At 41.9% G+C, this 14,659-nt stretch overlaps 1 protein-coding gene across 1 annotated transcript in view; it reads right to left on the reverse strand.

Annotated features, from left to right (window-relative positions):
- Positions 1-14,659, reverse strand: part of LRP1B (LDL receptor related protein 1B) — a 1,659,362-nt gene that overhangs the window by 593,632 nt on the left and 1,051,071 nt on the right. The window contains exon 22 of the mRNA XM_069732880.1: positions 8,955-9,155. Coding sequence (XP_069588981.1) covers positions 8,955-9,155 — 201 coding nt within the window. The remainder of the gene's footprint in view (positions 1-8,954; positions 9,156-14,659) is intronic.

The following is a 14,659-nucleotide window of genomic DNA, read 5'->3' on the forward strand; positions in this document are numbered from 1 at the left end:
ATACAATAAAATGATTTTTTCAGGGAGAATTTAGAAAACAAATAAAACAAAAAAAGGCTTTCTATGGCCCACTGAGTGAGAGATGACGCACACAGGAGTCAGGAGTGGCACACAAGCCCAGAGGCCAATATTTATCTCCCACTGATTGATGTAGTGATTTTTTCAGGTAGATTTTGGAACCCAAATCAAGCTAAAAAAATAATAGGCTTTCTATGGCCCACAATTGGAGAGAGAGAGAGAGATGGCACACCCAGGAGTCAAGACTGGCACACAAGCATAAAGGGCAATATTAATCTCCCACTGATTTGTTTTTGTTTTTTTTTCAGGGAGACTTTAGGAAAAAAAAATAATAGAATAAAATGATTTTTTCAGGAAGAATTTAGAAACCAAATAAAATAAAATGATTTTTTCAGGGAGAATTTAGAAAACAAATAAAACAAAAAAAGGCTTTCAATGGCCCACTGAGTGAGAGATGACGCACACAGGAGTCAGGAGTGGCACACAAGCCCAGAGGCCAATATTTATCTCCCACTGATTGATGTAGTGATTTTTTCAGGTAGATTTTAGAACCCAAATCAAGCTAAAAAAATAATAGGCTTTCTATGGCCCACAATTGGAGAGAGAGAGAGAGATGGCACACCCAGGAGTCAAGACTGGCACACAAGCAGAAAGGGCAATATTAATCTCCCACTGATTTGTTTTTTGTTTTTTTTCAGGGAGACTTTAGGAAAAAAAAAATAGAATAAAATGATTTTTTCAGGAAGAATTTAGAAACCAAATAAAATAAAATGATTTTTTCAGGGAGAATTTAGAAAACAAATAAAACAAAAAAAGGCTTTCTATGGCCCACTGAGTGAGAGATGACGCACACAGGAGTCAGGAGTGGCACACAAGCCCAGAGGCCAATATTTATCTCCCACTGATTGATGTAGTGATTTTTTCAGGTAGATTTTGGAACCCAAATCAAGCTAAAAAAATAATAGGCTTTCTATGGCCCACAATTGGAGAGAGAGAGAGAGAGAGATGGCACACCCAGGAGTCAAGACTGGCACACAAGCAGAAAGGGCAATATTAATCTCCCACTGATTTGTTTTTGTTTGTTTTTTCAGGGAGACTTTAGGAAAAAAAATAATAGAATAAAATGATTTTTTAAGAAGAATTTAGAAACCAAATAAAATAAAATGATTTTTTCAGGGAGAATTTAGAAAACAAATAAAACAAAAAAAGGCTTTCTATGGCCCACTGAGTGAGAGATGACGCACACAGGAGTCAGGAGTGGCACACAAGCCCAGAGGCCAATATTTATCTCCCACTGATTGATGTAGTGATTTTTTCAGGTAGATTTTGGAACCCAAATCAAGCTAAAAAAAATAATAGGCTTTCTATGGCCCACAATTGGAGAGAGAGAGAGAGAGATGGCACACCCAGGAGTCAAGACTGGCACACAAGCAGAAAGGGCAATATTAATCTCCCACTGATTTGTTTTTTTTGTTTTTTTCAGGGAGACTTTAGGAAAAAAAATAATAGAATAAAATGATTTTTTCAGGAAGAATTTAGAAACCAAATAAAATAAAATGATTTTTTCAGGGAGAATTTAGAAAACAAATAAAACAAAAAAAGGCTTTCTATAGCCCACTGAGTGAGAGATGACGCACACAGGAGTCAGGAGTGGCACACAAGCCCAGAGGCCAATATTTATCTCCCACTTTTTTTTTTTGTTCCAGGGAAAATTTATAAACCCAATAAAAAAAATAATAAATAGGCTTTCTATGGCCCACTATCTGAGAGAGAGAGAGAGATGGCACGCTTAGGACTGGCACACAAGCCCAAAGGCCAATATTAATCTCCCTTTTTTTTTCAGGGAGAATTTATAAAACCAAAAAAAAATAAATAAATAGGCTTTCTATGGCCCACTATTTGTGAGAGAAATGGCACGCTCAGGACTGGCACACAAGCCCAGAGGCCAATATTAATCTCCCACTTTTTTTTTTTTTGTTCCAGGGAAAATTTATAAACCCAATAAAAAAAATAATAAATAGGCTTTCTATGGCCCACTATCTGAGAGAGAGAGATGGCACGCTTAGGACTGGCACACAAGCCCAAAGGCCAATATTAATCTCCCACTGATTGATTTATTGATTTTTTCAGGTAGAATTTAGAACCCAAATAAAGCAAAAAAAAAAAAAATGGGCTTTCTATGGCCCACTGAGTGAGTGATGATGCACACAGGAGTCAGGAGTGGCACACAAGCCCTGAGGCCAATATTTTTCTCCCACTGATTGATGTAGTGATTTTTTCAGGTAGATTTTAGAACCCAAATCAAGCAAAAAAATAAATAGGCTTTCTATGGCCCACTATTTGTGAGAGAGATGGCACGCTCAGGACTGGCACACAAGCCCAGAGGCCAATATTAATCTCCCACTTTTTTTTTTTTTTGTTCCAGGGAAAATTTATAAACCCAATAAAAAAAATAATAAATAGGCTTTCTATGGCCCACTATCTGAGAGAGAGAGATGGCACGCTTAGGACTGGCACACAAGCCCAAAGGCCAATATTAATCTCCCACTGATTGATTTATTGATTTTTTCAGGTAGAATTTAGAACCCAAATAAAGCAAAAAAAAAAAAAAAAGGGCTTTCTATGGCCCACTGAGTGAGTGATGATGCACACAGGAGTCAGGAGTGGCACACAAGCCCTGAGGCCAATATTTTTCTCCCACTGATTGATGTAGTGATTTTTTCAGGTAGATTTTAGAACCCAAATCAAGCAAAAAAATAAATAGGCTTTCTATGGCCCACTGAGTGAGAGATGGCACACACAGGGATGGCACTCTAGCAGAAATGTCAATCTTAATCTCCCACAAAAAAAAAAAAAAAAAAACAGGAGTGTCCTTCAATTACTATCTCCCTGCAGTAATCTCAGCCAGGTATGGCAGGCAGCAATAAGGAGTGGACTGATGCACAAATTAAATAAAAAGTGTGGACAAACAAACAAGATAGCTGTGCAGAAAGGAAGGAACAAGAGGATTTGTGCTTTGAAAAAAGCAGTTGGTTTGCACAGCGGCGTACACACAGCAATGCAGCTATCAGGGAGCCTTCTAGGGCAGCCCAATGAGCTACAGCGCTGAGGGGAAAAAAAATAAAATGTAGCTTCCACTGTCCCTGCACACCGAAGGTGGTGTTGGGCAGTGGAAATCGCTACAGCACAAGCGGTTTGGTGGTTAATGGACCCTGCCTAACGCTATCCCTGCTTCTGACGAAGCGGCAGCAACCTCTCCCTAAGCTCAGATCAGCAGCAGTAACATGGCGGTCGGCGGGAACGCCCCTTTATAGCCCCTGTGACGCCGCAGACAGCAAGCCAATCACTACAATGCCCTTCTCTAAGATGGTGGGGACCAGGACCTATGTCATCACGCTGCCCACACTCTGCGTTTACCTTCATTGGCTGAGAAATGGCGCTTTTCGCGTCATTGAAACGCGACTTTGGCGCGAAAGTCGCGTACCGCATGGCCGACCCCGCACAGGGGTCGGATCGGGTTTCATGAAACCCGACTTTGCCAAAAGTCGGCGACTTTTGAAAATGAACGACCCGTTTCGCTCAACCCTAATCAACCCCACAAATATTACCCCATTTTCCACAAGGGCAAGTCGAAGAGGTGGGCAAAGCACCAGAATTGGCACATGTAATAGATGCACCTTTTCTGCGTGGCTGCAAGCTGCTATTTTTAGGCTGGGAGGAGCAATATCCATGGTCCATCCCAGCTTGAGAATACCAGTCCCCAGCTGTCTGCTTTAGCTTGGCTGGTTTTCAAAAATCTGGGGACCCCAGCCTGTTTTTTTTTTATTATTTATTTACATCATTTAAAAGATGACATGGGGACCCATATATTCTAGATAACAAGCCATGAAAAAGCCGACAGCTGAGGGTTGCAACCCACAGCTGTGAGTTTTTCCTTCCCTGGTTATCAAAAATCGAAGGGACTAATTGTCATTATTTTTTAAATTATTTATTTATAGCTCAGGCACTGGCTGATGAATACACCCATCAGCGGTGCCTGCTCTTGCTGTTATCAGCGACAGCAGGCGTAGGCTGATGGGAGTAGTACTTCCTCATCAACAAATGCCATTGACTGACTGTAAACTTTTTACCGCTTATAACAGCTGCTTGCTCACGCTGTCATCTGACAGTGTGCGAACCGCAGCTCTCTGACTGGCGGTAATAATCTTACCGCTGATCAGAGCCTAATGTTTTGGCTCCCCCGGGTCTAATTTCAGGTTCAGGTACTCAAACCAAACTTTTTTAGATGTTTGGCCAAACTCACCGGACCCTAACATCCATGGGTTCACCCATCAGTATTTATTAATCAAACAGGTAAAAAAAAATGCAGATATTGCTGAACTAAAAAGCTTATTTTACAAGTCTATGAATAGAATTGAAACCTAGGACCTTAAAGTGTTAAGGAGAAAAAGAAGGCCGAGTAGAGAAACATTAAGTGACTTGCAGTAAATTCAGAGAAGTCTTTTAGTGAAAAGGGTAGCGTACGATGACAGTCTTTATTGCCAGCGACAGGTCGAATGCATGTAAAGTTAGAAAGGTCTTGTATTAAGCACATGCAGGTTAGTGGAGGTGGTTGGTAATTTCCAATTGGAAATTCGAGGTTAAGAGTTGGAAGAAAATCATATATTGAGGACACAAATAACCTGCAATTTCAACAGCGTTACAAGCAGTCGATTAGGGGAAGGTGGGGTATATAAAAAGAGGCACTGTAGGTATTCAAAAGCCAAAATAAAAAAAATATTAAGGAACGTAAATAACCTGTGCAAATGGAAAAATGGTATCAGGAGCAAAAAATACAACTCTTTGTCAGCTACATAGATTCTTCAGGGCATCATTTTTCTGCAATTTTTGCACACACTCGCAATAACATGTAAATTGATACATTAGTACAAGAGTTTGCTAATTGGTACCCCTTACACAACATTGTTATTTGTCCCACCAGTAAATCTAGAGGACATTGTTACAATGTGTTGTGCTCATGAATGTTTATGGTTACCACGATCGGTATCACCATTTTCTGTGTGCTATTAATACTTTCTGTTTTGCGGAACCATGTATTTAAAGTTAATGAAAAGGATTACAATGTACTTAGGCAAGTACCGTGTGTAATGTGAAAGGGATTGTACAAATTCAGAAAGTCAACACTTGGGATAGGTGAGAGCTTGCAGATAACTGGAGGTCAGAATGTTTGTTAGAATGTTAGAATGGATTGGTGTCTGTATATGGATGCCATTGTTCCTATCATTGTCTATGGAAATTCTGGAGATTGTCAAATACAGCACTCAGTTATCTCTGACAATCCTATAATTAAAGAATCACTCCTCCTATCTACATTGATATCCTGTTATTATATCGCAGTCATCATATTATATAGCACTGTGTACTTACAATTGCTCATTTTGTGTTTCTACCCAGTTAATTCTTCTTTTTTCCATTAGGTCTATGACATCACGTGATTAAAAGAAGACAAATTGGATCCTTGTAAGCTCTGTGGAGAAAAAGGAAGTCTCTTTTCCCTGCAAGAGTCATCGCTACAAAAGTCCCTGGCAATGGCATGAGTGAAGGAGCTGGGTCAGGAGACGAAGAGGGGAATGATAAATGCAGTGAAAAGAGACTTCCTGTTTATACATAGGGAAGAAAAGTGAAGAAATAACTGGGCAGAAAGGCAGAATGAGCAATTGTAAGTACACAGTGCTATGTAATATGATGAGGATAAAAACTTTCATGGGAGTGCTTCTTTAACGAATGCAGTGGTGGTGAGCATGTATGGTTACCACTCCATTCTTTTAGGAAATTTCAGAGCCCCTTTCTCAAGGGGTTAAATGCAGTCAGACCCCCACCGATTAGCAAGTTATCACATATCCTATCTATAGGTGATACGTTTCTAAGTTAAAGGCATTTCTAAGTTAAAGCTGTATCTAAGCTAGACATTTTTGTTTCTTGCTTAAATGCATACAATTGGGGCTAAAAATTATTTTTGCTATTGGGTTTTCTTTAAAAATCTTTGCACTGTTTGCCTCCTGAAGCCGTTGTATGACACTGCCTATTGCTGGCTGCAGAATGAGTTAACGGGGTGGGAAACACTATCTTGATGTGTTGTGGACATGATTTTGTGCCATTTACTATTACATAGGTATGACAGGTTTCTCTCCTGTTCTTGTTAGTGCAGCTTCCATCACAGACTGCACAGGTCTCCAGTCCAAAAAAACGGCTGGTGGAGGAGCATGTGACCAGACCTGTATACCTGTCATTTTTAGTGAAACCCAGCTGCAAAAAATGATTTTCTAGCCCCAATAATACGCATTTAAGTAAAGTATAAAATGTCCCCATAAGTGGAGAACCCCTTTAAGATGGCCCCTTTAAGGATCTTTGGTCATGAATGCGCGGACATAGTAGAGTGTTGCAGCACAGGTTCTATTGAAACGTGAAGCTGGATGACATAATGAATGTTTGGAGCTCTGAAACAAGAGTATGTATGGTACTCAACTAATGTATCCCATAGACAGTGAGTAGGATGGTGGAGGGCATGCTGGTTTAGCTCTTGGTTCAAAAACCCATTAATTTCTCAGAAATATTGGGGTCCAGAAATCAGCAAATTACCACCTATCTTGTGGGTTATCCTTTAATAGCTATGTATCATTAATCCCTGCAGAGGTCCAGAAAACTGAAGCTTTCCCCAAACAGCCCAACCACGTTTCTTAGCCAAAGTTTCTATGTATTCATTCTAGAGTTTTGTAGCTTTGTCTGCCCTCTGATCTATTTTCTAAAGCCAAACATATCAAACGTATCAAGGACTACTTCAAAGAGACCTCTGGGTTTTTGAAGAACCTTTTAGGTGTTTCCTTCAGAAAAAAAAAAGAAAGAATTCACGCTGTGAACTTTTATGTCTTTCAAGAAGATTTTGTATAGAGCTTTCTTTCTTAATTCGTAGCAAATTCACAGCAAACTCAAATATTTGCTAAGTAAATCACAGCCGCTTAGACACTTTACACCATTATGATTCCTACTGATGTTTTGTTGATACACTTAATGCTAATTGGTGATGGAATTGGCGCATAGTAGCTACATTTCACTACAGTGGAGATCAGTATTGATGTGCCAACTGAAACAGAATTTTGTCCACCAGCATGCCCATAGCAAAATGAAAGAGTTATTCCCAAAAAGGCAAGATATCCGATACCCCCAAGAGCAAAATATAAGTTCATCGTTCTGGAACCTCCTTCCTGAATGGAGCATACTGTAGGTGCACATGCTCAAAATCCGCTCTATAAATTGGGATGGGGACTGCTCAAAAAAGCAGAGGGTTGTTCTTAGCAGTATCCGGTAGTCTCTTGGACAATGATCAGAGTAGAGGTTGGGCAGGAGAACGTCCATGTCATTCAAGATGGAGCTGTAGAGCACCGTTGTTTGGGTTCAGTAGCCCTGATCTTGTAATCTCTGGTGGTCCCAGTGGTCAGATACACTCCACAACCAGTAAATTATGTAATATCTTATAGATATGGGTTAGCTTTATTTTGGGGAAAAAAACTTCCTAAGATTTAATACTTTTTCTTCCTTCATTTCGCCCTTTTTGAAGCAAGTAAGTTGTCAATGAGAGGCGATTATCCGGAACCAGCTTTTGAACGTTGATGTTGACACATGTTCAAATGTATCCAAGTTTTTCCCCTCCGGCCTTTAATATCCAATAAGTTTGCATTTAATTTTTTTTTAATTGTAGACATACAGAAATATAATACGACTCTTTGGACTTCAAGACACGTACTAATATAACTCATATTGTGGCAATCTAAATGATGTCTAAAAAGATGTTGTCCGAACTCTCAAATAATCACTGGAGGTTCAAACAATGGAACCACCATCCATCCTGAGATCAGGTCATGGAATGGCCCCATTAGTATAGAGCGGTGTTTCCACATGAACGCTACTGCTCCATTTATTGTCTATGGGACTGCTCGGAAAAGCTGTGAGCTGGACGGCTTTTCTATCCCATTGTCAATGAATGGAGCAGTGGCATGCCTGCTGGGACAATGACTTCAGAGTAGATACATGTTAGTAGATTGTTAGTTCTTGTCCTTTCTATTAGTCACATCCATGGCGATTAAAGTCAGATTGGTGGGTTACAAGCCTCTAGCTCCCTGTTAGGAATATTGGGGTCCTGTAACTGCAGCACCCTAGATTTTGATGGCAGTCACCTCAGAAAAATCAGGAGTTTCCTATCCTTTCATCAGATGGGGCGCTTTAAAGAAGCGCTCCTATAAAAATATTATCTTCTTAATATATTGCAATCATGTTATATAGCACTGTGTACTTACAATTGCTCATTTTGCCCTTTTACCCAGTTAAATCTCCTCTCAACAGAGCCATGACATTATATGATTAAAAACAGCCTAGCTGAATCTTTCTGAGCTTTAAGTAGAAATAGGAAGTCTCTTTTTTATGCATGAGTCATCACTGCTAAAGTCCCTGGTGGGAGTGGAGGAGCTGGGTCAGGAGTTGAAGAGAGGAATGACTCATGCAGGAAAAAGAGACTTCCTGCTTCTACATAGATCAGATAAAAGAGAATAATTATTTGGTAGAAAGGCAAAATGAGCAGTTGTAAGTAGACAGTGCTAAATAATATGATTTCAATAAATTAAGAGGATAAAACCTATGATGGGAGGAGGGTTTCTATAAATAAGACAAAAGTCCTTTAAGAAATATCCTTATTACCTAGTAGTCATCCCAATGAGATCTTCTATGTTATAGCTGAGTCTAGGAAATTAAGTTTCTATTCATAGAAAATATATATCAACTCTGCCCAAAGAGGCTCCTTCCTCATGGCCTTGGTTTCGGACCTCTCACTATTGTCACTAATATAAATTGTTACACAAAATAATTTAATTCAAACTGAAAAATACCACATATTTCGCCTTCATCAGATCCATCGGGACAATCTCTTCTCCCATTGCATAGCTTCTCAGGCTGCAGGCAGATGGAGGTATCGTTAGCACAGGGGTATTTGGGTGGTCCACACATATAACCTTCGCAATTATCCTCATCAGAATGGTCGTCGCAATCAATATCGCCATCACATACCCATGCATTGCTAATGCATCTCCCTTGGGAAACAGAAATAACAGAAATATCAGTAGGATTGCTTAATGTATTTGCATCTCTCAAGATTATTGGTTGCAAAAATTACTGGAAAACATTTTTGAACTTGTTTTGTACCGCAGTCAATACATAGCTGATTTATTAATTTTAGCAATTTAAAGAGGTTTCCAGGATTTTAGGAAACAAATATCTCACTAGAAACAAATTGTAAAAAATTAAAGTTACCTACTTACCCTTGCAAATTCTAGTGCCTTTACTCCAGTGGTTCTCACCGGTTTCTTCTCACTTCCTTCTGTGATGATTTTTTGCCATCAATTTGCATGGGACCACTGCAGCCAATCTCTGGCCTCAAGTTCCATGTATAATAAATGCTAAAATTAACCTAGGTCAGTGATTGCAGTGGTCAAATGAGTATGAGTGGCACATTATCACTGAAGAAGTGAACACACAGCGTTGAGGAACACAGGAGCGGCAGCACCACCGATGACAATCGAAATTTAAGCTGGTGAGCATCACGTACTTCCTCATGCGCTATCATTTTTGACAGATTTTTCTAATACCCCCTTCGGATGAAGTTCTGAATTTTACTAGAAATGGTGACTCCAAAAACTGTAATTTATGATAACTTACTTATCCAATGGGGCCGGACCACTAGGACAATCACCAACCCTGAGAACGGGGTTGTAAAATATCCAGTTGGAAAAAACTATTGGGACTATCAGCTATAGCAGAGTATAGCACTCGGATTTCTCCAGCAGTCCCATAGACTTTAAACAGAGCAGTGCCCCTACTTTTTTCGGAAGGGGCATTATAGATTGGTGGAGGTCTCAATAGTCAGATCTCCATCGACCAGCAAGTTCCATCATGTGGATAGGTGATACATTGTTGTCAACTTTCTCTAGGCCCATAAAGGGTGGTGTTTGTAGAAACTTCACCCAAAAGTGCAAAAATGTAAGTTCCAGGGAGTGGCCGTTACTGGGAGGGTGTTGGATAGGTTTGAGGCTTAAACTTCTCCATAAATTTTGGCAACCATGGAAAGAATATTCAAAGAATGGAAAACATTTAAAGATAATAATAATAATAATAATAATCTTCTTAAAACAATATGTTTGAAAATCACAGTAAACATTGCTCATAATAATTACTTTCATGATAAAAAAAAATACAGCTATGCCTAAATGCAAAATATTTTTCATGTTTTTTTTTATTTTGTTTTATGTCGGACTGGCAGTGACAAGACTTGAGTCTTGTTGACTAGAGTTGAGCGACCTTGACCTTTTTAGAGTCGAGCCGGGTTTTGCGAAACCCGACTATGTCCAAAGTCGGGTCGAGTGAAATCGGCCGATTATGACGTAAAGTCGGGATCGACCGAAACACGAAACCCAATGCAAGTCAATGGGGCAGCATAGTCGGCAGTGAGTGGGGGCCAGGAAAACACCTAGAGTGCCCATTTTAATGTCAAAACCATCCATTCTTCTTAATGAAGCTTGTCAAGCGTAATTTACCTTAAAATAATTGGAAGGCATTTGAAATTGGGGGTCATTTGGCTAAAGTTGTGGGGGGTAGGGCTGGTTCAAGTAATTAGTGGGCCCAGTAAATCTGGACCACGTCACGGCAGTGGAGCAGGGAGAGGTAAGTATTTCAACTTTGCAAGTGCTGTGATCCTGAGCAAGCAGGGGGGGGCCCACTCGTTGGCATTGGCACTGGCACAGGGCCCCTCAAAGTACAGCGGTGTGTTTGCACGGCGGGGGCGCCTCCCACCGGCAGCAACACTTTTGCGTACTATGAGAGGCCCTGTGCCAGTGACGTCGCCAACTAGTATTCCTCCCCCCACCTGATGAAGGAACCTGCACTTTCATCTGCACCTTCCTCTTTGTCCCCGTGTAAGGTGGTATGGTATGCGGGAAGAGCAACCTGACTTTCAGCAGGGTCACAATGTTGTTGTGTAGCGTGCACGGGGAATGTTGCGTTATGGGTCAATGTACCAGCAGACTCATCTATCACTGGCTGGGCAATGGGCACGATGAAGTGGAAACACAGATATAGGCCCAAAGAAGAAAGTGGGCTAAATGCAGTTCAAAATTGGTAACACAGGAATAACCAGGGGGCATTGCAGTGGAGGACAACTGGAATGAGAGGCTGACACAGAGAGTAGGGCCAAATCAGTAAGTAGTCGAAATGCAGTTCAAAATTGGCAACCGTAGTAAACAGGCGGCACAGCTTTGTTCAGTGGAGGAGAACAGCAAGGAGTGGCAGACACCGATAGTAGGCCCCAACCCAACTAGTAGGCCAAATGCAGTCTAACATTAACAACTACTTAACGAGAGGCTGAAAATGGAATTTCAGGACAGGAAACCAGGAGAACAGCAAGGAGTGGCAGACACCGATAGTAGGCCCCAAACCAACTAGTACGCCAAATGCAGTTGTTCCATTTAACCACAATTTAATGAGAGCCTGAAGATAGAAGCTCAGGAAAGGCAACCTGGGGAACACCTTGGAGTGTAACACACCATCTCTCTCCACCCCATACCCATTTTGTAGGCCTAATGCTGTGTACTTTTCTACAACTACTAAACGAGAGTCGGAAGACCGAAGCAATGGCAAGGAAACCTGGGGAACACCTTGGAGTGTAACACACCATCTCTCTCCACCCCATACCCAATTTGTAGGCCTAATGCAGCCTACTTTCCGACACCTACTAAACGAGAGCATGAAGATCGAAGCTCAGGAAAGGCAACCTGGGGAACACCTTGGAGTGTAACACACCATCTCTCTCCACCCCATACCCATTTTTTAGGCCTAATGCAGTGTACTTTTCTACAACTACTAAACGAGAGTCGGAAGACCGAAGCAATGGCAAGGAAACCTGGGGAACACCTTGGAGTGTAACACACCATCTCTCTCCACCCCATTCCCCATTTTTTAGGCCTAATGCAGCCTACTTTCCGACACCTACTAAACGAGAGCATGAAGATCGAAGCTCAGGAAAGGCAACCTGGGGAACACCTTGGAGTGTAACACACCATCTCTCTCCACCCCATACCCATTTTGTAGGCCTAATGCTGTGTACTTTTCTACAACTACTAAACGAGAGTTGGAAGACCGAAGCAATGGCAAGGAAACCTGGGGAACACCTTGGAGTGTAACACACCATCTCTCTCCACCCCATACCCAATTTGTAGGCCTAATGCAGCCTACTTTCCGACACCTACTAAACGAGAGCATGAAGATCGAAGCTCAGGAAAGGCAACCTGGTGAAAACCTTGGAGTGTAACACAACCTGTCTCTACACCCCATACACAATTAGTAGGCCTAATGCAGCGTAGTTTCCAACAGCTACTAAACGAGAGCCGGAAGATCGAAGCTCAGGAAAGGCAACCTGGGGAACACCTTGGAGTGTAACACAACCTCTCTCTACACCACGGAAGGGCTGATTCTTAGGAAGGAAGGCTGTTGTAAATAAGCATTGCGCGTCCGAGGGTGATTATATTCTTATTCGGTATCTACTCACCCTCGGACGCGCCATGCTTCTTGATTTGTAATTAATGTTTATTTGCAATGTGCTTTTGACTTACTCAATTATTTTTTTAATTATTGATTTTATTAAATTAATAGTTTAACATCTTATTGGAAATAATTTAAAGGAGACGCGACAGGACAACACTCGGTGGATGCCATATCTGTGTTAACAACTCCAAAAAACTTTCAGTTAACTTCTTGCAGGAGAAAGAAATTGTAGCTGTTGGACCTTTGTAGTACAGTTCCAGATATTTGTTGTGTGTTTGTTTTGATTGTTAAAATGTCTGCATTTGAGATCTCAACACGATCTTATTTTTTATAATCAAATTAATTTTTTAAATATTTTATTAGGTTGGTTCAAGGGGTACACGGGCCGCAGTAGACAGGTCAGTGGAGGCCTAGTGGAAGGAGGGACCACAGACAGGCATCGAAGGCCTAAAATAATAACACATGGCTGTAGGCAATTTTAAATTGGTTCCAGGGGTACACGGGCAGCAGTGCCCTGGTCAGTGTAGTAGTAGTTGAAAGAATGGACCGCAGACAGGCATCGAAGGCCTAAAATAAAAAAATTGGGCTGGCTGTAGGCAATTTTAAATTGGTTCCAGGGGTACACGGGCAGCAGTGGTGTGGTCAGTGGAGGCCTAGTGGAAGGAGTGACCGCAGACAGGCATCGAAGGCCTAAAATATTAACACATGGCTGTAGTCAATTTTAAATTGGTTCCAGGGGTACTTGGGCAGCAGTGCCCTGGTCAGTGTAGTAGTAGTTGAACGAATGGACCGCAGACAGGCATCGAAGGCCTAAAATAAAAAAATTGGGCTGGCTGTAGGCAATTTTAAATTGGTTCCAGGGGTACACGGGCAGCAGTGGTGTGGTCAGTGGAGGCCTAGTGGAAGGAGTGACCGCAGACAGGCATCGAAGGCCTAAAATAATCACACATGGCTGTAGGCAATTTTAAATTGGTTCCAGGGGTACACGGGCAGCAGTGGTGTGGTCAGTGGAGGCCTAGTGGAAGGAGTGACCGCAGACAGGCATCGAAGGCCTAAAATAATAACACATGGCTGTAGGCAATTTTAAATTGGTTCCAGGGGTACACGGGCAGCAGTGGTGTGGTCAGTGGAGGCCTAGTGGAAGGAGTGACCGCAGACAGGCATCGAAGGCCTAACATAATAACACATGGCTGTAGGCAATTTTAAATTGGTTCCAGGGGTACACGGGCAGCAGTGCCCTGGTCAGTGTAATAGTAGTTGAAAGAATGGACCGCAGACAGGCATCGAAGGCCTAAAATAAAAAAATTGGGCTGGCTGTAGGCAATTTTAAATTGGTTCCAGGGGTACACGGGCAGCAGTGGTGTGGTCAGTGGAGGCCTAGTGGAAGGAGTGACCGCAGACAGGCATCGAAGGCCTAAAATAATAACACATGGCTGTAGGCAATTTTAAATTGGTTCCAGGGTTACACGGGCAGCAGTGGTGTGGTCAGTGGAGGCCTAGTGGAAGGAGTGACCGCAGACAGGCATCGAAGGCCTAAAATAATCACACATGGCTGTAGGCAATTTTAAATTGGTTCCAGGGGTACACGGGCAGCAGTGGTGTGGTCAGTGGAGGCCTAGTGGAAGGAGTGACCACAGACAGGCATCGAAGGCCTAAAATATTAACACATGGCTGTAGTCAATTTTAAATTGGTTCCAGGGGTACTTGGGCAGCAGTGCCCTGGTCAGTGTAGTAGTAGTTGAAAGAATGGACCGCAGACAGGCATCGAAGGCCTAAAATAAAAAAATTGGGCTGGCTGTAGGCAATTTTAAATTGGTTCCAGGGGTACACGGGCAGCAGTGGTGTGGTCAGTGGAGGCCTAGTGGAAGGAGTGACCGCAGACAGGCATCGAAGGCCTAAAATAATCACACATGGCTGTAGGCAATTTTAAATTGGTTCCAGGGGTACACGGGCAGCAGTGGTGTGGTCAGTGGAGGCCTAGTGGAAGGAGTGACCGCAGACA

This window comes from Ranitomeya imitator, chromosome 7, assembly GCF_032444005.1.
Source record: "Ranitomeya imitator isolate aRanImi1 chromosome 7, aRanImi1.pri, whole genome shotgun sequence".
Lineage (NCBI taxonomy): Eukaryota > Metazoa > Chordata > Amphibia > Anura > Dendrobatidae > Ranitomeya > Ranitomeya imitator.